The sequence below is a fragment of the Macrotis lagotis genome, chromosome X, assembly GCF_037893015.1.
Source record: "Macrotis lagotis isolate mMagLag1 chromosome X, bilby.v1.9.chrom.fasta, whole genome shotgun sequence".
In the NCBI taxonomy this organism is placed as follows: Eukaryota; Metazoa; Chordata; class Mammalia; order Peramelemorphia; family Peramelidae; genus Macrotis; species Macrotis lagotis.
The window spans coordinates 431,289,121-431,314,548 of NC_133666.1; the positions used below are offsets into that span (position 1 = coordinate 431,289,121).

A 25,428-nucleotide genomic window follows, 5' to 3' on the forward strand; every position below is an offset into this window, starting at 1 on the left:
CACTACAAAAAGAGTTGCTATGAATATTTTGGGACATGTGAGACTTTTCCCATTTTTTAAATTATCTTTTCTGGATATAGACCTAGAATTGAAATTACTGGGTTAAAGGGAATAAACAGTTTTACTGCACTTTGGACATAGTTCCACATTGCTCTCCATGTTTCATGGAATCTTGTAATATCATAAATTCATTGGTTTCTATTTGCTCAATTCTATGTTTTAGGGTTTTATTTTCTTCAATTAACTTTTGTGTTTCCTTTTCCAGTTGGTTATTTTTACTTTTAACAGAATTGATTTATTTTGTCAATTTCTCATAATTTTCCTCTTTTTTCCATTTTTTCTTCTTCCTCTCTTCTTTGCTTTTAAATTATTTTTTAAGCTCTTCTATGAGTTTTTGGATTTGGATTTGAGTCCAATTCATGAACTCTTCTGAGATTTCCCTGGGTGAGTGATTTTTCACTATTTCTTTTGATATGGCATTGTTATCACCTTTAACTGCAAAGTAATTCTCTATAATGAACACTCTTTTAGTTTTTTGCTCATCTTTTTTGTTTGAGTTCTGCTCTTGGGTAATAGGGAGTATAGATCCAAACTTTTATTGCTGGGGCTGGCTTATCATTGGGCAAAATATTGCCTCTGCAATCTAGACCTTGCCTTTGGAGAGGTTTATTTCCTCCTTTATATCCCAGTTCTGTCTATGCAGTGGTTTGCTCTCAACCCACTTTGCCTTTTGTCCTGGTGTCCCCAGGGTTCAGACTTCGTTTAGCATTGGGATCCTCCCTGCTGGCTTGCTATCTAGCTGCTAGTACCTTTGCTGTTTTTGAGCTGTCAGGACCTGCACTGCTCTGTGGCTTAAAACCACTTGCTGGACTTTCCTGCTTTCCTTCCTTGCTTGGCTTTATTTCCCCTTTCCTTCCAAAGAGACAAACCTTCACTGAAGACCCTATAAGATGTCTATAATTAAAAGCTTACTTAGATTTTCTCTTTTTCCTGGTGGGATATGTAGCTATAATGTAAGACTTTGTTTTTTATCTTTGGTAAGGAAAAGCTCTAGGAGCATGTTAGCTTCAACCTGCTATCTTGGTTCCTCCATGGAGTTCCAAGGCTTTTTCTAAAGGTTAAGCTCCTCCTTTATTCTTAGTGGAAAAGTTCCTTTTTTTTCTGGAACTTTCTTTTAAACTTTATTTAAAGCAATGGGTTTAAGTGACTTGCCCAAGGTCACACAACTAGGTAATTTTTTTGTCTGAGATTGGATTTGACTGACTCCAGAGCTGGTGCTCTATCCACAGTGCCACCTAGCGCCTCTTTCTAGAACTTTCTAAAATGAAATCCCTTTTGTTACTGAATTTACAAATCCCTTAGAAAGTATAACTTCTGGGCGGCTAGGTGGCATAGTGGATAAAGCACCGGCCTTGGAGTCAGGAGTACCTGGGTTCAAATCTGGTCTCAGACACTTAATAATTACCTAGCTGTGTGGCCTTGGGCAAGCCACTTAACCCCATTTGCCTTGCAAACAAAACCTAAAAAAAAAAAAGAAAGTATAACTTCTAACTGTAAATTCTAGGTAGTTTCAGGGCAAGATTTCTTAGGCAATTTTACTTTGATAGAGTTGATAGATCCAAGTTCTAATCCAATAGTACATCAGATTTAATAGTTTTCCCACCTTAGAAATGTACTATTCCATCCTGACCCACTTACTCTTTAAATGTTGGCCCTGACACCGAATTGTAATTGGATGCCCTGGTGTGGGGATGAGGGTGAGAGATCAACTAGTTAGATAACTTGTCATTTTTGAATTATGATTAAAACAAGTTTCCAAAGATTGCTGTAATTTGTAGCAACTCTTTTTCCATTATAGAAATAAGCTCTTAAATCATTCCTTTGTCTCTGATCATTGAGGAGTCAAACAAATTGATCTGATTGCAAATGCTACACCTGTAAGTAAATCATTATGCTTATTTGTGCCTCAGACTTTTCTATTTCAAATCTTAAATCAACAAACAATCAAAAGGTTAAATCAACCCATTTTATTCTGACTTCTTCAACTCATGTGTAGAGTTTTCAAGTTCCTTTTTCTCACTGCTCTTTAGAAAGTACATTGCTAAAATGGAGAAGGTCATGAGTTGAACAATCAAAAGGATGAGTACACTGAGAGGTCATGCCTTTAGGAGGACTTTGTAAAACAATTGATTTTTTTTAGTGTGGAGAAAAGATAATTAAAAGTGAATATGAAATTACTTCACAACATTTAATGGACTGTCATGCAAACTAAAGCTAAGACTTGTTCTGTTAGGCTTCTAGTGAGGGAGAGCAGTTAGCAAATAGCAGATAGCAAAAAAGAAAAATTTACCCTGATGTAATGAAGAATTTCCTAATAATTAGAATTGAGTAGTGCTAGATTTGGCTGACTCAGTAGGTTGTAGCATTTTTTGTTTGTTTTTGTTTTTGGCTCACTGGAGTTCTTAAAAATGCTATCAGAATTACACTGTATCAGAGATGATGTAGATAAAATTTTTATTAAATTAAATATTGCTATAATTGACCTCTGAAGTACCTCTGACCTCAGTGCCTGTGTATATTTGATTCATGATTTATAAATCCTTTTTTGCTTTATATTTCATATCTATTTGTTATAAATTTTCCTGAAAACTCTTTAAATTGTAGTCATTATACTAACTTTTAATGGAATATCATTGAAATCATAAAACCAATCCCTGAATTTCAATAATTTAACTTGATAAAAAATACAAAAGTATTTGAAAAGAAAGTTCTAAAAATACAAGTATTATATAAAATAAATAATACTAATTGTTAAGGATGATGGTCATAATTTATCATCATAATTAAGATCCAAACATTACTGATGACAGGGAATTTGGCTGAAGCTGCATCAAGGAATCCAAAGGGCTCTTTAAGTGAAGTACTCATGATTTTCACCCAAAGGCATAAAATGTTCAGATTTTCATACACAGGCTGGTTTTATACACAGTATGGTTCATCACAGGCCTACAAAGCATAAGCAGTTCACAAATTAAACTTCATCTGGAGAGATACAGTAAATTACTTCAGGACAGATTGACTAGTTTCATTGAAAGACAGAAGGAGAAAGAGGGAAGTTTAGGTAAACATAGATTTAGGAAAGAATTTAGTTACAAACCCAGAAAGAACGTAAGTCCAGAAAAGAGGAAAGAGAGGAGAAGAAAATGGCAGGGAGCTGAGGAAAGGAGAGAAGAAAAGCTTAGATGAATATAAATCCAGTCACATGGAGCTGGGACCATATTTCTCTAGCCTGTAGTTCTAGTTTAGAAAGAGAGAGAAATGTACAGCCCAGCTGGAAATTCAAAGAAGAAAACAGATGCCCACCCTGCAGGATTTTACTTAAATATATTTTCTTGATGCGTGGGACAAGGGTGGTGCTTGGAGAGTGGTTTGGCTCCTGACTCCAGTATTTTCCAATGTATATGCCACAGGAACAGCTCACAAGAAATGGCTAAGACAATATTTATTGTACTTGGGTGGCATATCTAAGCACTAGTCCTTCCTATCTCAAAAAGCATGACCTTCAAGTCCAACATGGTATGTCCCAGTTCCCTGCTTCAGTACATTATTCATCATTTTCTTCTTTGATAGGAATTCTCAGATGATTCAAATTGAATACCCAGTGTTTATTTTAATATTTTATTTTATATTCTTCCAAATAAGATAGATATAAAGTAATGAGTGATCATTATATTGCCATACAAGGCTAAGATTTTTCAATTTACAATAACATTAAGAGAAATTTAATTTTTAGTTTTTATTTAAAATATTTATCTCAAAGCTTTCCAATAACCCAAACAAAATAAATTAGCTTTTCTGTTCTTTGGTAGTAGATAGATTAATGGTGTGAATTGCACCTGGTATGATGTCATTACAGCCTGTTTTCTTAAGGATTCATAATAAAAGCACTGTAGTTTTCTACCTCATATGTCTTTAACAGGGTAGGTAGAAAAACAAACAGATTACATATTACATGTTAACCTAACTCCTGGTCTAGCTCACACCAAAATCTCATTTAATATGCTTATGGGAATATTCATGCTGAAACAATAAAAAGATCAATGAAATTGTGTTAAGGACTTTATATTGAATATACTGCTGGAAAAAAAGTGGTTTTGAAGGCATACTGCTTTTATTTTTTTCATGGTCACAGGAAAAAAAACTTTAGTTGTCATTTATATTACACTTTAAGGTTTACAATGTGTTCAGAAACCATACATTTTATTCTGAAATAACAGAAAAAAAGAAACAGCTTGAAAGACATGGATTTAGGAAATTTAGGAAATAAATGAATGATGTAGGTACCATAATTAATATTAGCCCCATTCTACAGATAAATGAATAAATATACAAAAGTTAAGAGACTAATTCATGGTAATAGAATAAGCATGAGGTGAAAGATTCAAATCCCAGATTGGCATTCACTCCATCTACTGTACTCAACCTCTATTCTCATAGTCTTTCTATTCTACTTGCTGCTATCTGTTTCAGAAAGTAGTTATTAAATTGCTGTGTTAGAGAATTTGTATCAAAAGCTAAACATAACTCCCTCCATTTTGTTGAACTGAGTACATCACCCATCATTCTTACTAAGCATTAGCTCACTAATTAGAGCTCCTTATTAAGCACTGGCTCACAAATTAAATCTTCTTCTTGCCTATGCTCCCATCCCAGTGAATATTTTGTGTCATAGATGTTTCCTGATTTCAGGAATCAGCTTGGTCCTTAAGGTTAAGATTCATAATCAACCATCTCTTGTAGCATCCACTCCCAGTCAGTCTTCTTTAGCCTGAAGCCTGCCTCCTTCTTTTGTAGCTTAGGAATTTATATAAACTTTATTCTTTTGTTTCTTCTGGTAGACTCTCTACCTTTGTGAGTGGGACTCCCTTACAGTTGAACACAATAAAACTCCAGACAAGTTTGATATTCTAAGGTCTCCATATTGTTGCATTACCAGCAATTGGTGGCAGTCAGATTCAAGGTAAATGGAACTACCATATTAGCTCAGAATCATTAGCCATGAGCCCAGTGAACTCTACTCACTTGTGGTATATGCCATAGGGATGGAAATCAGAAATTGAATGATTAGAATTTATTTCTATCAGGTTTTCTTTAAGCATTTGTAATTCCTCCTCTGGAGGATTAGAATTGGCCAAGTCTCATTGAAATAAGAATTACAATACCCTTAGTCTAATCTAATGTGGAAGAGATTTGGGTTAGGTTTAGAAAGTATTTTTGTTTTAATAATTGACTTGGCTAGTAAGAATTCCTTTGTCTACCTGCTTTGTGTCTGATTTTAGTTTCCTCTAAATTCCCTAAGGGTATTTTGATAGCCATAAGGCTATCTTAAGCATGACACTATTGTAATAGTTGTCTTAATAGCTAGGACTACCAATTGAAATTTCCAGGCAGGACCCTTTTTGGGCTTCCTGGGTTTCCTTCAGATTTATAAGTTGAGGACCAGTTCTGTGATGTGGCTTCCAAGACAGCCTTCCTCACTCAGCCAATTTGACTGAGTCTCAGTGGAAAGCAAAGGAATAGGGACCCAATTGAACCATGTGACCCTTTGGATAGAGAGTCCTGTGGAAGATTTAGAGAAAGATTTCTGGTAACCTAATGAAATTTTTAACCAGTACAATTAGTCAAATAAAGTTTTTTTTTTTCAAATAAACACAATTTAATTATAAACTATTAGCAAAGTCACCTAAGTTGAAATATACTATGCATCTATGAAAGTTTAGCATTTAATTGGGACTAATGAAATCAATAAAACTCAGTGAAGCACCTTCCCCCTGTAAATCTCTAGGCACAAGACAAATCCCTATCATCAAAACAATAAATCCCTTCCCTAGTCTGAAATGATTGCCTTTGATTTACTGTCCCTCATCTATGTATCACTAATTACCTCATCTCTCTCTCTCTGAGCTGGCCTTACATCAACACTCCATGCCCACCTTACTATTAAAAGTTATCTCACAGAAAACACTTTGAAGCATATTCCCATCCGATAACCTCTCAGAAAGTCTTTGAATCCCACTAATGACTACATTCTGGTAACTGTTGTTCAGAGCTGAAATTACTTGAAACCTACTCATAATTCACAAACCATTGTCTAACTTACCGATACTGCTTGAAGATACTAAATTGATCCAGCAGGACATCATAATCTATGTCTTATCCACTGTCTAATCCCTCCCCTACAGCTCCCCAACATCCCCAGATCAAGCACCAGGTCATGCTTTAAAACTCTTGCCTTTCTCTCTTAGCCTTTGCTATGTTCTCTAAGGAACTCTCACAATTCCCCTAAGAAATCTAGCCAATTGCAACAACCTTGCATATGTCCTTAATTCCTCTCTTTATGTAGTTCTCTCAATGCTGCTTAACCTCTGTTTATGGCACCTGACCAGATCAATCCCACCAGTCTTGTTACTATTGGTATTTTCTTTCTTTACTGTGCAGCTGCTTACCCACCAAGGGATGCAACTCAGATGCAATAACTTTGCAACTGCCTTTACTTACTCCCTTTTACCTTTTTCTAATTTATCTAATAATCTAGTCTGTATTACTAATAAATTTCTTTACCTGCCTAACCACAATAGTATGTGATTAAAACTTTTTTTGTCTCTAAATACTTGTGGATCAAAAATTGGTACTTTCAATGAATTCATCCACACATTCTAGAATCCTACTACTAGACTACTCCAACATTTTCACCTTCATCTGTATTGTATAAGCAATCTAAGCATAGAAGAGACATGATGAAATGTAGGTAGAGTATCATTGAGAAATAATATGAAATGTACTTTAAAAAGTAGTGATGGTATATAGAAGGGAAGAATCAAACCATAACATGAAAAGTTAATTTCAAAGCTGCTTTAATCAAAGTTTATTGAATAGATTAAAAATGCAAGGAAAAATATTTTAGTATGTAGAAAAATCAAGAAAATGTACAGAAATTTAAAGGAAATTTCAGTTTTCACTGACAGTGAATAGAGGATTTGAAAGACAAGGTCTTAGAATTTTGGAAAGATATTTTAGTAGATTTTGTATTTCATTGAGATAAGAGTTGGAGAAACTTTTTAGAAAAGTATCTGTTATCAATTTCAGATAGACAGTATTTTATCAAATTAAAATGTGTATCAAATGGAAATCATAAAAGGAAAATTCTGTAAATAGCACATTTTGTCTTTTATATTTATATAAATATGCATATATATGTCTGTATATGTATAGGAGTATAGGTATACATGTGCACATGTGTATATGTAGCTGTGCTTGTATATATATCTATGTGTGTACATGTGATATGTGTAGGGATATGTGTCCATTTATATGTATATTCTGTACATGTATATGTATGCAAATGTATGATTGATTTTATTTGGTCTTTAAGAACAGAATAAAAAAATTGGTAGAAAGTCTCCTTTCACATGGGTACAAAGAAAGCCTCTTCTTAATCAGCTCAAAATAACAGTTGTAAAAGGTGAACCTAGTCTTAAAGATCATATATAAATTTGAATGCAAAATATCAATTAAAGAAACAAAGGCTTGTCTGCTTGTCTTCCAAATCCCATAGAACCTTTGGTTTGGTAGTGATTATAAATTCAGAATTGATTTGGTTTAAGTTTTACCTGAAACTAAATTATTTTCAGTGAGATGTGTTCTCTGATGTTAAGGGTTGTTTTGAAGTCACTTGAACTTATCTTATTAAGTTGTCCTATTTTCCAGAAATCCTGGACCTAGGGTATGCAGGAGGCCCTGAATGTGTCAAGAATGAACCCCAAGGGGCAACCTGGGCCACAGTGAATAGAACATTGGCCCTGGGGTCAGGAGGACCTGAGTTCAAATTTGGCAGAAATTTAATTCAAATCTGGTAAGATATTTAATATTTACCTAGCTGCAGAATTTGGGCAAGACACAACCCTATTGCCGTAAATATATTAAATTATTTTTACAAAAAGAATAATTCTCAAAAATGTCATAATTTCTTATTTCTACACCAAGCTGATTTCCCTATATTTCCTTAGAAGGCAATAGAGGCACACAAAGTCTGTGTCACTCTGGGGGAAACTGCTTGGGGATCTAGAATCATCTGTAGATAAGTGGACACTACTAATTTAATAGATCCCAAGGAAAAAGAATGTATATTTGGGCAGTTTGTAATTTTGCAAATATTCATTCCTTTCATTTGGGTTATCAAATTTATTGGCATACAGTTTGTCAAAGTAGTCTGAATTATCTCTTTTATTTCCTCTTCATTGTGAGATTAGTTCATCCTTTTAATTTTTGATACTGGTAATTTATATCTTCCTTTTTAAAAATCAGAATAACCAATGGTTTATCTATTTTTTTTTACTTTTTCATAAAACCAACTCCTATTTTTATTTATTAGATCAAAGGTTTTCTTGCTTTCAGTTTTATTAACCTCTCCCTGGATTTTCAGAATTTCTTATTTGTTATTGTTATTTAATTAGGGACCTGTAATTTGTTCTTTTTCTAGCTTTTTTAGTTGTATACTCAATTCATTGATTTCCTCTTTTTCTATTTTATTCATATAAGCATTTAGAGATATAAAGTTGCTACTATAAACTACCTTGGCTGCATCCCATAAATTTTGTTATGATGACTCATTATTATCATTTTTTTGATATAGTTATCAGAAATTTCTATGATTTGCTGTTTGCTCCACTTATTGTTTAAAACTAAATTATTTAGCTTCCAATTAGTTCTCTGTAATTCATTATTGCCTGTAATTTTTTTCACATCATGGTCTGAGAAGTATCCATTTATTTTTTCTGCCTTTCTGTATTTGATTATAAGGTTTCTATGCCCTAGAACATGGTCAGTTTTGATATGGATGTAATGTATTGTCAATAAAAAGGTATATTTTTTCTATCCCCATTAAATTTTCTTATCATAGATAAGCTTTCTAATTTTTTATTCACCTTCTTAACTACCTTCTTGTTTTCTTTGTGGTTAGATATATGTAGTTCTGAGAGAGGGAGGCTGAGGTCCCACATTATTAAAGTTTTTCTGTCTATATCTCCTTGTAATTTATTCAGCTTTTCCTCTAAGAATTTGGATTCTGTAACACCAGTGCATTCATTTTTAACAATGATATAGCTTCATTACCTATGGGACTTTTTAAGAGTTGTAGTTTTCTTCCTTATCTCTTTTAATGAGATCACTTTTTGCTTTTGCTTTATCTGAGATCAGGATTACTACCCCTGTATTTTTTTTTAATTATTATTTCATCTGAAGTATTGTGTATTGTGCTCCATCCTTTTACTTTTACTCTGTATGTATCTATCTGTTTCAAATTTGGTTTTGATCTGTTCTGCTATCTACTTCTCTTTCATGGCATAGTTCATCCCATTTATATTTATAGATAATATTACTAATTCTTGATTTCCCATCCATGCTATTTTCCCCCATTTACATTTTTCTCTTAACTGTTCTCTTATTCCTCCTGACCAAAGTTTTTCTCCCTTTCCATTTTAACTTTTCTTTTAAAATATAATTTTCAGTTTATTTTCACTTATACTTTTGTCTTCCCTTTTCAGTCCCTTCTTCCCTTATCTTTCCCTTCTCTCACAATCCTCCTTCCCTGTAGAGTAGGATTTATTTTTAAACCCAACTGGTAATGTATCTTATTCCTGCTCTGGTCCAAATCTATTGAATACAATTTACTCAGTGTTCACAACCTCCCTTCTTTCCCTCTAAAATTATAAATCTTTATGCCTCTTCCCCTACTGTAATTTATCAATCAAGTTATATTAATCAAATATCATCAATCACATCTCGTGCTAACAAATTAACATGACAGATTGATCGATTGTTTGAATGTTTAATAAGAAGAATTGCCTCAAAGTCATTAAGTTCCCTTCTCTCTTCTTTCTCATTGGAAGTACATTTATGGGGAAGCTAGGTAGCACAGTGGATAGAGCACCAACCCTGGAGTCAGGAGTACCTGAGTTCAAATCCAGCCTCAGATGCTTAATAATTACCTAGCTATGTGGCCTTGGGCAAGCCACTTAACCCCATTGCCTTGCAAAAACTAAAAAAAAAAAAAGTACATTTACAAGATTCTTGAATTACATCAAATTATAATCATTTTTTCCCTTATCCCCTTTTCAAGTATCCTCCAGGGACACACAATCCTCATCAGCCAAAATATCCTCCAAAGCTAAATCATTTCATGAATCATTTGTACCTGTTCCCCCCAGCATTCTTTCCCCTCCCCCCAAGTTCTCTAAACCCTTATTAAGTATGGATTAAGTCTAATCCAGATTTAAATTAACTACAGAATCTCATAGTGCTCTAAGAAAGTCTCACTTAAGAACTTCACAGTTGATTGTGGTTATTGGAGATACTGACTCAGGACCACCTAACTTATTGCTCCCTCATCAGAAAAAGTGATTAGTTTTATGAACACAGAAGAGTTAGTGTAGGTCAAAGGAAACAGAGACACTTAAATTTAAAGACCTATGCTTTTCATCAGGAGTTTTGTCTCAAACATAGTGATGTCATCTTGGTCCTCTTCAATGGAGAGTCAAAACCCAACTATACCCATATCCTCTAAGTCCAATATCTTCAATTATATTCAACCTTTTAAGTATCCTAAGAGAAATTCAATTTCCATGTGTTACAAGTGTTATATCTTCCCTTTTAGGGTTGTATGCAATTTAATGGTCTTGATTAACATTTGTTTGTTTTGTTTTTTCTTTCCTTTCTCTTTTCATTTACGTTTTCCTACATCTCTTGAGTCATGTATTTGGTGATTGAATCCTCTATTCAGATCTGGTTTTCAGTCAGGAAATTTTGGAAGTCCTCTATTTCATTGAACATCCATCTTTTCCCCCTGACAGTATGTGTTGAATTTTGCAGGGTAGTAAATTCTTGGTTGTAATCCCAGGTCCTTTGCCCTCTGATATATGATGTTCCAGGTCCTACAATCCTTCAAAGTTCAGGTTGATAAGTTCTGTGTAAGTCTGATTGTGTTTTCTTTGTATCTAAATTGTTTCCTTTCTGCTACTTGCAGTCTTTTCTCCTTTATTTTAGAGTTCTAGAATTTGGCTATGATAGCCCTTGGAGTTTTTATCCTAGGGTCTCTTTCTGGAGTAGTTCTGTGTATTCTTTCAATGATCCTATTGTATTCTTGTTATATCAGATTTCAAGAGTTTTCCCTGATTATTTCCTGCATGATGTTTTCAAGGTTCTTTTTGTGATCTAGGCTTTCTGGTAGTCTAATGATTTATCATTATCAAATTATCACTCTTGGATCTATTTTCCTGGTCATTTGTTTTTCTTTAAAGGTACTTTACATTTTCTTCAATTTTCAATCATTTTTATTTTGTTTGAAGGAATATTGTTATTTCATAGATTCATTGGTTCATAATTTTTCACTTCTAATTTTCAGGATTTTATTTTCAATTAACTTTTGTGTTTCCTTTTCTAGTTGGTCACTTTTTTGAAGAGTAATATTCTTTTTCAAATTAATTATTTTTGCTTTTTTAGGAGATTGTTTCTTTCATCAACTTTTCATTATTTCCCAAATATGACTCTCATTTCTTTTAACTTTTTTCTTCTTCCTCTCTTCTTTGATTATTCATTTTTTTAAGCTTTTATAAGAGCTTTTGGATTTGAGTCCAATTCATAAACTCTTTTGAGATTTCCCCTATTAGCAATTTTTCAATGATTTCTTTTTCTGACATGGCATTGTTATCATCTTTATTTACAAAGTAGTTTTATATAGTGGAGTGCTTTATTAGGTTTTTTTTTTTTGCTCTTCTTTGTTTTAGCTCTGCTTCTGAGGTTTAGGGAGTTAGGATCCAATCTTCTTATGGTGGGGCTGGGGTCTGATCCCTGGCTTGTTGATGGCCAAGATGTTGCCTATGCAGTCCAGGTCTTGCCTTTGCAGAGGTGTATTTCCTCCTTTATGCCCAGTTTCTGACTATGCAGTTGTTTGTTCCCAACCCATTCCTGTCTTTTGTCCTGGTGTTCCCAGGGTTCAGACATTATTTTGGGTTGGGACCCTCCCTGCTGACTTGCTATCTTTCTGCTGGGACCTATGCTGTTGTCAAACTGTGGAGACCTTTACTGCACTGTGTCTAAAGCCCTCCCACTGGCTTTTCTTTTCTCCTGTGCTTTGCTTCCCATTTCCTCCCAAAGAGACAGACCTTCACTGAAGATCCTCCACCATGTCTGCTGTTAAAAACTTCTTTGGATCTTCTCTTTTTTCTTGGTGGGATCTGTAATTTTAATGTCCATGCAGACGCTTCATTTATCTTTGGCAGGGAAAAGCTCCAGGAGCATGTTAGCTTCAAACTGCCATCTTGGCTCCATCCCCAAAGTTCATCCTTTCAGCATGGTTATTTTCCCTTTTCCTTCCTATGCCTGTTTTCTCCTCCTTCTTTTGTTACACAATCATAAATATGCAAACTTCTGTAAGTACTATAAACTCTTTATATGCATATGCATTTTCTTTCTCTGGTAATAAACCTTGTTTTCATTTGTCTCCTAACATTCTTATTTACTGTTGCATATATTAGGATAATTGAGATCTATAAGAATTAAATATAAAATACATTGATATTTGGCATTAAAGCAATATGCTTGGAACTATAGGGATCAGGAAACCTAAAATCAAATTAAGTCTTAGACATTTATTAGTTATGTGAATCTAAGCATTCACTTAAATATGATTGTCTCATTTTCTTTTATCAGTAAAATGGGATAATAATATTATCTACCAACCAAGATTCCCATGAATATTCAATGGGAAAAGTTGTAAAGTTCTTGACAAAGTATCTGGCACTTAGTAAGTGAGAAATAAAAATTAGATACTATTATATTAATTAGGTGCAATTACTTTCAGTTAATTTTTGAATGTGATTGGTATAGAATTTCAATATAAGAGATTCAGAAGTGCATTCAAATGAAATGATATCATTCAATTGGCAAAAAGTTTTGTATTACGTTTTTAGAGTCCATAATTTTACTAATGTTATTGTTAGACTTCCAATTTTTCATGTATTTTATTCCGGGGAATACATCATATGAAAAGGTCTATTAACTTGATATATGATATCCAGAGAGTACAACAATTTAGAGAAAAAGTAACTTCTCTTTTAATTGGCATACTGTTAAATTGTGAATTGAGCTCTTAAAAATGTGGTTACACTGAAAACTTAAATATTTAATTGAGTATGTTTTACTTTAAAATGAATAATTTATTTAATAGTCATTAAATAAATGAATATTTAATATTCATTAAATTGATTAATTATTTAAAATGAATAACACTGTTTTGGGGAGTCTGGCTATTCACATGTTTTTGAATAATGTGGAAATTTGCTGCATGATTGGCTGTGAACTATTACCCAATTTGGAATCAAAAAAGAGTATTCCACAAAGTTAAAGGTAAGGTGGTTCTGTTATAATTTTGGTGTTGTTCATGGTTTTGGACAAAGATAGAAATTCTGAGGATTTCTTATTGCTAATGGGATGTTCATCCATTGTGTTGGCTATGTTTCTTCCATGAAGCAGTTTTTGCTGTTAGACCTTGCTAGCTGCAAATGATATGTCTATTCTTCTTCGTTTTTATCTATGGGCAATGTTCCTGCTGACTCTACAGCAAAAGCTATAGTTCTTGAACACTATATTCACACCTTTCATTTTCCCCTTCCTTCCATCAGTCGTGATCCCTTGCCTTTATCTACCCACTTTGTAACAGCTTAGGGTCTAAACTCCTGGACTACCTTTAGACTCTCTCCCAACTCTCATGGCCTTTGGAATGGCCTGTGATACTCCTTTCATTAATATCTGCATGGGTCACTGAAGTCCACTCTGTGTTTCACACATTTCAAAAAGTGGTGGTAGCAAAAATCCTAAGGATTGATGGAGCATAGACCAGAACCCAGTGAGACTATCATTTGGTAAAATAGTGAAAATATCCTTTGGGGAAGCAATATAACCAAGGGAAAAGAGTAAAAACTTACTTGGGGGTTGTGAGTAAAAACTGACTTGGGGGCATTACAAAAACCTTGAGAGATGTTCATCAACATCAATAAGCTTGAACTACCACCCTAGGAATGGTATAAATATATTCTGTTTCTAAAATAATTTTTTTAGGATGGGTAAAAGTACGAAGACAGACAATGCACAGTAGCCAAGATATTATGCCTGAACTAGGTAATTATGACATGTGCCTAGTGTCTTACCACCTGCCTCTACGTGCCATCTACCCACCATCATGGTGTTACACTTGCAAACAGCTTTGAAGCATCAAGTTGCAGCTATGACATACTCTGCTTACCTGGATTCTGATCCAGAGAGAGTTATGAAACTTAATTCTATTATCTTCTATATCCAACTCCCCCTCAAACTTCAGTTCTCTACCCATTAATCCTTGCTTACAGGAATTCTTTCCATTGTAGTAATGTTATGCCTTAAAACATAAAAAAGGGAGGGGGTGAGTGTTCTGGATTATAAAAATTCTCTCCATCTTTGTAAAGCATTAATGATTAAAATATATTCTTAATATTTCCTCTCTCCAATAATCCCTCTGGCAGAACATCTATGATAACAAAACATCTATGATGACAAAATGTTCAGGAAGACTTCTAAAGTTCCCTGATCTCAGAAATCACCTTGGTCATTCAGGTCAATGCATCTAATAAGTCTACTATTGCAACATCCTCTCTCAGTCTCCTTTTGCTTGAAGCTTTTCTTCTCCTTTGTGGTTTAAGACTACATAATCTTTGTCTTTTTGTTCCTTTAGTGAGTCTCCGCTCTAATAGAACACCCATGCTGTTGAACTCAATAAATCCCAAAACAAGTTTGATAGCTCTGGGGTCTTGTTATTCCTACCTCACCCACAAGAATTACCTAGGAGAAAGATCAAAACAAAAACTAAAACTAAAAACTAAAATAACAAAAACAAAATAAATTTCCTTGGAACTAGAAAACTGAATAAAGTAATTTAGATTGAGAGACAATAGTTTTATTATTTCAGAGAGGCTAACAATCTAGAAAGAATCTGGAATTCTTTCTGGAAAACAGGTGCTTTGGAAGTCACAATTAGCATTTGGGTCCAAAACAAGTATCTGCTATTTTGTTCCTTTAGGGAAAAATTAGGTAAATAACATTTTAAAAAAATACCTTCCACCATTGGTTTTGAGCATAGTTAGCTGCCAATTTCCACAGAAATACAAACTGCTGGATGTTTGCATTCTTCCTTTTCTTAAATTATCTGTGAATTTTCCTGAGTACCTTGGAAATAATAAACACTTAACAAATATTTGTTAAATGAGGGTGCAAATGACACTGCATAAAGGAGGAAAGGAATCCTAAGCTCAAAGGTTAGGGCCAGTCTCTGGAAGTCATATCTCCACTGACAACTCATTTATTTTATACAGCAGGAAAAAGGCATACATCAGAGGACATATTTAGGACAGTTTTAGGCAATATAGAGAGTACTTATTGAGCTGAATTAAATTCAAGTGAAGCAACAAAAACATGACATTTGAAAAGATTTCAGAATATCTTTCCTTCAGCTTTTATATTGCCTTGCCACTATTTTGGAAAAGAGTGAGGAGAGTGAATTTTGTCTCTACATATGCCAAGCACTTGTTTTAATAAATGGTTATAAAACAGATTTGGTTAATTTTGGAAAATATCTCCTTAACTACAAACACAAACTTTCATTTGACTTTATATTTGAGTCTAACTGTTATGTTCTATAGAAATATACTTTCCTCCTTTCACATGACAGACATCCTTTGAAAAATCAAAGGAAATCTCATTTGTATTTCAAACAAGGGAAAGAAAAATGTGGCAATTAGTAATGAAAGTACACTAAAAGCAAATAATTTTTTTAAGTTGAAAAAAATTCTTTAAAAGGAACCAGAGAAGGGGCAGCTAGGTGGTGTAGTAGATAAAGCATCGGCCCTGGAGTCAGGAGTACCTGGGTTCAAATCCGGTCTCAGGCGCTTAATAATTACCTAGCTGTGTGGCCTTGGGCAAACCACTTAACCCCATTTCCCTTGCAAAAACCTAAAAAAAAAAAAAAGAACCAGAGAAATTTGAAGATAACATGCCATCTAAATAGATTTTTTTAATTTTCTTTTTCAGAGAAACATTACATAAAGAATAAACTTCTAGACTCAATCAGAAAGATATAGATAAGTTCAAATCCGCCCTCACTTAAGAACATAGTTTTAGAGCTGGAAAGAATTATGTAGCTTATAGTTCATCATCCTTCTCTTGTAATTGGGGAAACTGAGTTCTAAAGAAGTAAAGTGACACATCCAAGGTCACAGAACTCCCAAGTGTCTGAGATGGATATGAACTTAGGTCTTCCACTCTTCAAGTTCACATTTCTGTATACTAACAACTTGGAGTGTTGAAGAAGATTGGCATCTCTGATGTGAAAGCTTACCAAGATCTTTTTAGGGCTGTTCATCCATCTTTGGTGTCCATCTGATTCACCCCTTACTTCTGACTCAGAAAAACAGTAGCAGTACCACACACTGCTGGTAAGCTATCTTGGCAGATAGGTTAAATAAAATTGAAGTTAATTAACAGGTTTCAAACCTAGTGCTGTTAGGAGGATGGCTACCCCAAGCATTTGAAGACTTTACTTAGAGGAAAGGACAGATGTAAACAATTTATTCCAACAGCCACATGAAGGAGGAGCTGTGGAGTAAATATTCAGATACTGATCAAGACATTTGAGAAACCAAGGTCAATTACTGTCTTTGGAACAATAGCTAGCCATCTTGATTTTTGTCCTTCCACTAGACTTTGATGGCTCAGGAGGAAAAAGTGAGCCTTGACTTTGTGCAAGTTTGTCTCACTTAAACTCAATTCGTGGCCAATTCTATAAATCCCCAGTGTTGTCATTGGTCCACTTTGAAAATCTTCAAAAAACAGCAACTTCCTACCTCAAATTGAAGACCCAGTTTATGCTCAGTCCTCTATAAGATTATAGGGATGGTACAAAAGAAATATTATGTATACATTTTTATCATCAAAGTAATTATAGTCTACCTGACGAGACAGAAAAGGAAATAAGAAGAAAATTTGGTGACTTCCAAATTTTAAATCACTATGGAATTGAGAAGTGATCAAATGAGAAGTAATCAAAAAGATTAGCCAAGTCAATGAGTACCATAGAATTTCAGAGTCTGGAGAAACCAGTATCATAGCTTTTGGGCATAGCAAGACAGAACCTGATAAATGTCTGAAAGAATAACAAGATTTGTGTATGGAGAAGGTAATTTTCACACGAGGGAACCAGTGAAAGAAATGGTATAGAACTAAGAATGAATGTTACATACTTATTTATGAAGTGAAGAGACTAGCTTGCTTAGAGTGAAGAGTTCAATTTACTTCAAACTCTTAACTTCCAGGCATACATTATGAATGAATGAAAAAAAATAATTTATTATTGTGCCAAGGGAATGTTAGAAATAAGAAGAACAAAAATAGTTACGAGGAAGAAGAAGAAGAAAAGCAATACTTATTCTAATTGAATGAGACAACATAATAGGAGAGTGGTAGCTAGATAATCCTGTTTTATTTTGGAAAATTTTCAGGAATAGGGAGTTAATGGATAGTTCCTTTCAAGAAACAATGGTAGGTTTGTCCTAGAGCAAAAGGTTGAAATCACAAGGGGTGCATTATGTATATAGCAACTTGAGCTGATGATGGTGGGGAAGAATATTGTAGAAATAATGGGTTGAAACCAATCAGCACAACATAGTTCCAAGGTTAAAGTTCTAAAGACAAATGATTTATCTATTTGAGGATCTTGCACCTGGCGGTCTAGTTTAAAAATTTCAGAATAGCAGGAATGTAGCTTGAATGAAATATAATTAAAAATCTAAGGTAAGTTATGTCTAGTGAGTTTTTAGCCACCAAGTTAGCAAACCATGTTATGCTGGTCCATAACTTCTTCATGGTATACACTAACTAGGAAATATTCTTTCTTTATTAAGTAAATTTCAGTGTGTGCCTTCACCCTCACTCCCCACCAAATACACACACACACACACACACACACACACACACACATGCATATGCATGTACATATAGTTATATATATATATATGTATATTCATATATATATAAATATAATGCATGTTTCATTTCCTTGGAGCTATACAGTCCAAGGTGACAACTATTATATATTTTTCACAAAAATAGTCATGTTTAGTCACTGTAATTACTAACTTTCTACAGCTATTTACATTTTAATAAGGATCTGCTGGAGTCTCAATGCCAAGAAGATGAGTCTCTGGTTATAAAGTTGAATGTTTTACAGCAGTTAGAGAGATAAATTCTGGCAGCAAAGGCTTGTGCTAGAGTTCCACAAAGCACAACAAAAAGACAAGTATTCATTTCAGCTACATGAAGCCAACAAAAAAATCAATAGCCATTTTATAAGCCCCTGCTAGATGGTAAGCATCTAGTCTGTAGGAATACAAATAGAAAAGAATAAAAACAACCCCTATTCTCAAGGAGCTTATATTTATATTATTTGGAAAGAGAAGACATACAGATACGTATAGAATTGGGGTGGGTGGGTTGTACAATGGTTAGAGCACTGGTCTTAGATACAGGAAAATCTGAATTCAAAACTGGCCTCAGATAATAACTAGTTATGTAACTTCAGGTAAATCCCTTAAGCACTGTTTGTAACATGTCCTCATCTGTAAAACCTTGGTACACCGGAGAAGGAAATGACAAAGTATTCTATTAACTTTACCAAGAAAACCCCAATTGTGATTACAGTAAATTGAACTTGACTGAAATGATTCAGCATTTAAGTGATGAGGTAGATAGAATACCTCACCTGGAGGCAGGAAGACTCATCTTCCCCAGTTAAAATCTGTACTGACCCTGACTAGTTGTGTTAACATGAGTAAATCACTGAACCCTGTTTGCTTCAATTTCCTCATCTGTAAAATGAGTTGAAGAAGAAAATATTAGTATCTTTGCCAAGAAATCCCCCAATGGGATCACTAAGAGTCAAACACAAATGAACAAAAACAAGAAAAGTGAATTAGCTTTTTACCATATATGCAAATATAATGGTTTCATTATTAATACATTTTGTTGTGTTACAATAAAAAGAATATTGCAATTAATAAGTAGGGAGTTCTCTATTTGTTCCCAATACTGAAGATTTCTAAAGACTAACTATGAGATAAATGGTGTATTTTCTTCTATAAGTATAAAACTGAATTTTAAGACAGATGAAAATGGATAGAGTTTGGGATATGAAAATGAAAACTGTAGTCATTAGAGGTATTGCACTGATTGAGTAGTTGAATATTTATCTGAGGATTTTCTTGCTCCAAATGACAGTACTATACTATATTCTCATTTCTGAAAAGAATTTGTAATTCAGATTTATGGAATTTAAAAAAATGAATACTTTAAGATGAAATTTGACATAATATGTAACATATAGTAACATATAGTAATATGTAACATATAGCTCTGTTTATAATTTAATATGAAACAAGTTATCCTATATAATGGCATATAAAAATAGAGTATCAAGGCTTACATCAACTAGTTTTCTTCATTAAACATGCATTAAGTCTGGTAGTCCCAGACAATAAAATGAAAATAAGGAAATCCTCTGCAAAACTCTCTTCATATTAAAATTATTTTGATGAGTTAGAATACATAAATCTAGAGGTTAAGTATTCAAACTTTTGAGCCATAATAATTCCTCTGACTAGGTTATTTTCATTGTTATATCAGAAAAATTATAAAACAAGACCAAATATTTAGAAATTCTAGAATAGGCACTCCAGTTTAACTTTATCTGAAATTGAAGGTCATGGGATCAAAGAACTTCAATGATAACTTCCAGATTAAAATCTAAAATATCTTCAGGATCCAATTATCTCATTTCACAGAGTAGGGACTTAAGGTCAAGAGAGACTAAGTGATACATGTTCAAGAATACATAATTGGCTAGTAAGGGAGGAGGATAGGCTTCAATAAAATCTAAATAGGTGTCCAAACTTCTAGAAATACTAGTATCTTCTGCTGTGCTATACTGAGGGGATAGTGTCAGTTGTTTCAGAATTAACATTTAATAATCCTCAAGACCATGTCATTCTACTTTTAGGAGCAACTTAGGTTAATTCCCTGAGTTGTTATGCCAGTCAAGTCATTATCTTTCATATCATTACAATTGGAATGAGATATAATTTCCTAATGAAATTTGCATTTATAGAAAAACTTCACTCACTGGGGATTTACTATTATGTATTAATTAATGATACTAAAAATATCTGTAGGAATAGTTTTCAGGCTCAAATTCTAAAACAGAAACTTCATTGAGCTAACATTATTTTTTTTTCTTTCAAGTTTTTTCTTTTCAGATATAGGAGAATCTTCTTGTTTTCAAATCATTTCCAATTCTGAATAGATATACTTCAATGCTTTAAAAAGATTAAAATATAATATGGTTTATATTTAGTTGATTGAAATGGAGCACAAATTGTAAGAAATTAGGTTAAAAATACATTCTGAGATAAAATTATGTGAAACAGTTTTATTAATATAATTAAATTGCTGTGTTCCAAGTCTGTGGTAATGATTACGTTCAATTAATTTTCATCAAAAGAAATCTCTAAATTTTAAGCAACTCAATCCCTGACAACCTCTGAGGGAATTCTTAAGTGACCTGTTTTGTGGGAAACCTTTCTCTAATGAGGAATATGAAAATCACAAGAACTTGCTCAGATATGCCTAGAAACTGATGTCCTCTTGTAGGGAGAGAATTATTCATTCTATGTCATTCCCAAAGGCAGAAAGTTAGCAGAAGAACAAAAAGATCTGTAACAGAAGCAATATTGGTTCTAATTAGAGTAGGGGTTGTTGATTAATTTTGTGTGATGGATTCCTTTGGAAGTTTGGTGAAGCTAATGGATCTTTTCTCAGAATATTTTTATAAGCATAAAGTTAAATACACAGGATTAAAAAGGAAACCAATTATATTGAAATAGTTGTAAAACACTTTTAAAAACAAATTTAGAGACCCCAAGTTAATAACCCCACATTGGACTTAGTCTCAAAGGAACTAAGCTATGTGTCAGTATATTGAAGCCAAGAAAGGATGATAAGACTTTATTTGCCTGGTAACTTATACAATTAATGCAAAGAATGAAATAGGTAGAAAATTTCCCACATACATTTGCCAGCCTTTATACTTTACAAAAGAACTCCACAAGGAAGAAGACTATCAGAGGAGATACCACAAAGTTCAGAATTAATGATGAAAACTAAGAACAGAAGGGAAAAATAATTTCATAAGTCTATGCATGAAAGCACAATAGGTAAATTAAGTGATTAGAATTTCTAGCCTCATATTGATCAATATAATATCTATAATGGAAAGATTATGTGTTAAATGTACTCTGTGACCTTAGGGATATAAACTTCTTTAATAAGGTCAAAAAAGGAACAGATTATCAGAAAAACAGCCTAACTATACCTCTATTGTATTTAAATAAAGAAATCGGAATTTCTTCAATGAGTCAGTCTAATAGAGAACCAGATCTACTAATAAAAGAATCCAAGTGCCTAAGTTAATGCCAGTTTGAGAGGGAATCACCATTTGCATTTTCTTCTCATATATGAATGTGAATTGAGAACAGAGACCCTTGTTTTTCTTTTTGTAATTCCTGTGCTTAATATGATTCATCTTTACAGTGACAATTTTTTTTATTTTTCATTCATTGATTTCTTTCTTTTATATAAATGTGAGTTGTTAGGTAGTTTTAATGCTATCATGTAGTTTTGTATGGTTTTTGTTTTTGTTTTTACTAGGCAAAGGGGTTCAGTAATGTGTGCAAGATCACATACCTAGGTAATTAAGTGTCTGAATTCAAGTCCACCTGACTCCAGGGGTGTTGTTCTATCCATTGTGCTACTGAGCTGGTCCTATTTCTTTCATGTTAATAATAATTTAGAATTTTCATAGAATTATTTCTGAGTCATCCAATCTATATCCACAATGAATTGTGGATATATCTTAATGAATATTTGTTGAATTGAAATGAATTGAATACTGACACACTAGAAGGGGACTAATAATTGGGTGTATTGTTGAATTAAAAGATTCTACTTGGACAGTTTTGTTTTTTAACAGTGTTCTCACATTGCATAGGAATAGCTTCCATATAATAGGTACTTCAGAGTTATTTATTAATGTGAACTGAGTTGAAATAAAAGAACCAGTATCTATGGTAATTAGAGAATGAAAGACACCCAGTGCCAAACTGTGTAAATGACCAGAGCTACTCATGAACATTTAATGATTAAAGTGAGTAAGAACATGGAGATATGGAACACAGAGATATAAAACATGGAGAGGCCAGAAACATGTCCTAAGGGCTAGAAAGTTAGATAGAAGGATCCAGGGAAACATTGGTTCAAGTCTGAACTCTGAGAGCAGCTAGGTGGTGCAGTAGATAGAGCAACAGTTCTGGAGTCAGGAATACCTGAGTTCAAACTCAGCTTCAGACACTTAATAATGACCTAGCTGTGACTTTGGACAATTCACTTAACCCCATTGCCTTAAATAAATAAAAAAAAAAATTCTTTAGGGTTTTTTTTTTTGCAAGGATCTCAGGTACTCCTGACTCCAGGGCCAGTGCTCTGTCCACTGTACCACCTAGCCACCCTAATAAATAAAAAAAAAATTTTTGAAAAGCTGAGTCTGATTCATACTGGATCTGTGACTCTAGGTAAATCACTCAACCTCTTAGTGCTCTTAACAATTCTCTTAGATCATCATTTTGAGAGAAGATGCTGGCCCTATATCAATAGAGGGAATATCTTCATCTGAAAATTCTTCATATTAATGCAAAAACAAGTCTTGTCACCATCACCTATGTCCCTGTATTTTTAAAAATATGTCACAAAATCATGACACATTACACATGTGGTACTAAGATTTTTTTTATGATGCATTAATGGATAAATATAAATCTCAACTCCATAATTTCAAGTATTTCATCAGTGGTTAAAAAAAAACCCTGTTGGTTGGTATAGTTGCTAAGAAATTAAACCTAGCGAAGATTATAATTTTGGTTCAAACATACAGGTATCTTCCTTAGATTTCTGATATTAGAAAACCTGGTGCAATGCTGACTCATCAAGAGCAAAAATAACAGCAATGCTTGGCCTATTTCTTTTTCCCTTAGGCTTGTTGAGTTACAAATACATGAAGAATGAAGCAACCAAAGACTTAAATCTTGATGACTCAGGATTAGAGAAAATTCTTAGCTATCAATTAAAGTGGATTTTCCTTTGGTTGTTCTTTTTATTTTTTCCTCTTATGTTTTATTCATGTCTCATACTTCTTACCGTATTGGTAGGATGGTAGTTGAGATGCAAACCACTGTCACAAAGGGGAGAAGATGTGCCACTGCTTTGGTCACTTGGAGCACCTTTAAGGGAAAAAAAAATCCCTGTAATCTAAATTTAAAATAATTTTCACATTTGTCATTAAAAATAATTCACATTTCTTATTGACACACTGAAATATATTATAAACACTATGGTTCATGACATCAGGTTTGCTTCAAATTTCAGCTAAAATCTCATCATTTGCAAGAAGGCTTTCCTCTCAACTCCCACTCCCATGTTAGTGCCTTTTCTTTGGGAATTATCTCCAACTGATGTTATATTGATTTTGTTTGTGCATAATTGTTCATGTGTCATCTCCCCTTTTAGACTGTGAGTTCCTCAAGCTAGCATATAGCCTGAAACATGGTAGAAAACAAATTCTTATTGACTTTTGGCAATGTAGAAGCATTGAAATCAAAGCATAATGTTGAAAATTTTCTGTATTGCTCAAGGGTATAGATTTTACTTTATTTTTTCCTGGGATGTGATTTTTTTTTTAGTAATTTTATATTATATTCTTATACTATGTAAGTAAAATTAGACTACATGAAAGCTCCTTTCAAATAATTTTACCCTGCAATATGCTATTTCAGAGAAGACTTTTTATATAAAACCACTCCAGTAAATGAGTTAATATGGAAGTCTTAATTTCTATATATTAAAATGTATTTCAAATATCCTATCACTTATAAGCAGCAGTAGTTAATTATTTGTGTATGATATTTCTAAAGGTGTACATAGAATTACAGTGGTTATCAATAATGTTAAAATGCAGTTTATCTACTTTTCTATCCATCTATATTTGTAAAGCAAGTTCATGGGATATAGGTTAAGAACCTCTGCTCTATTGTATTGTCAACTAAAAGAGTTGTAATGAGATACTAACTTGTTTTTAGCTATAAATATACTCTATGGTAGAACAGATAAAACATCCAAGATGAAATTCCATAACCAATTTGTGCTGTAATTATAGGGGTGAAGGAATGGAAGAGGAGATCTACAAACTTGGAATTAATGTAGGTGGATAAGGGGCAGACATTTGTTCTCTGGGTATGAGAGCACAGCTTCCAACATAAATGTAATGTAGTAAGTGTCTGGCTTTTGAAGATTATTTTTCCTCAGTCTCCTGGTTGGCTCCTGTGACTAGAGGGAATAGTGAATGGAATATATGACATGCAATCAGGAGGTCCAGAGTGTTAAATTCTACCTTAGATGCATACTAGCTGTGTGATCCTGGGCAAGTCAGTTAAACTCTTTCATCCAAGATGGGAAAGATCCCATCATTATGAAATGGGAATAATAAAAGCTCCTACCTCCCAAAATTGTTCTGAGGAGTCAAAGAAATATCATGTTTAGAGTGATTGCCAAAATGTCAAGTGCTAGCTAAATGCAAGCTATTATTAGTCTAGGTTTCCAAACCTTGTTTCAATTGATTTAGCTTTTATTCGTAAAGTTCAAACCTTAAATCTCACTTGTATAGATATTCTCATCCAATAATAATCCAATAAATGTTTTTTAAGTGTCTCCTGTATACCAGATACCTTGCTAAAAGTGGAGGGATACAATTGTTATATTGAATACAATCATTGCCCTTAAGGAATACAATATCTAATGGGGTGGAGGACATAACATACAAATGGCAGTAAAATAGGGGGACATAATGGGGTACTCAGAAAAGGGGCATCTGATTCTATGGAGTTGGAACCAGATAAAATAGCAGATATAGATGGAAGTGAGTCAAAAGTGAAGTTTTTGTCTTTTACAAAAAAAGCACGGGAAGCAGTACTTGGGCGCTCCCCTCACCCAAATTCTTTTCTTTTTCTTTTGGAAAAATAGCTTACAAGATTTATGTCATTAAGTATGTACTGTTCTATTCTCATTTGATTTGATAAGTGATACTAAACCATATGAAATAGTTTTCATTTTTTAAAATTATATTCCTCTGGT

General features: G+C 33.5%; 1 protein-coding gene across 1 annotated transcript in view; it reads right to left on the reverse strand.

Moving 5' to 3' along the window:
• Positions 1–25,428, reverse strand: part of SNTG1 (syntrophin gamma 1) — a 536,013-nt gene that overhangs the window by 338,392 nt on the left and 172,193 nt on the right. The window contains exon 8 of the mRNA XM_074202064.1: positions 23,440–23,522. Coding sequence (XP_074058165.1) covers positions 23,440–23,522 — 83 coding nt within the window. The remainder of the gene's footprint in view (positions 1–23,439; positions 23,523–25,428) is intronic.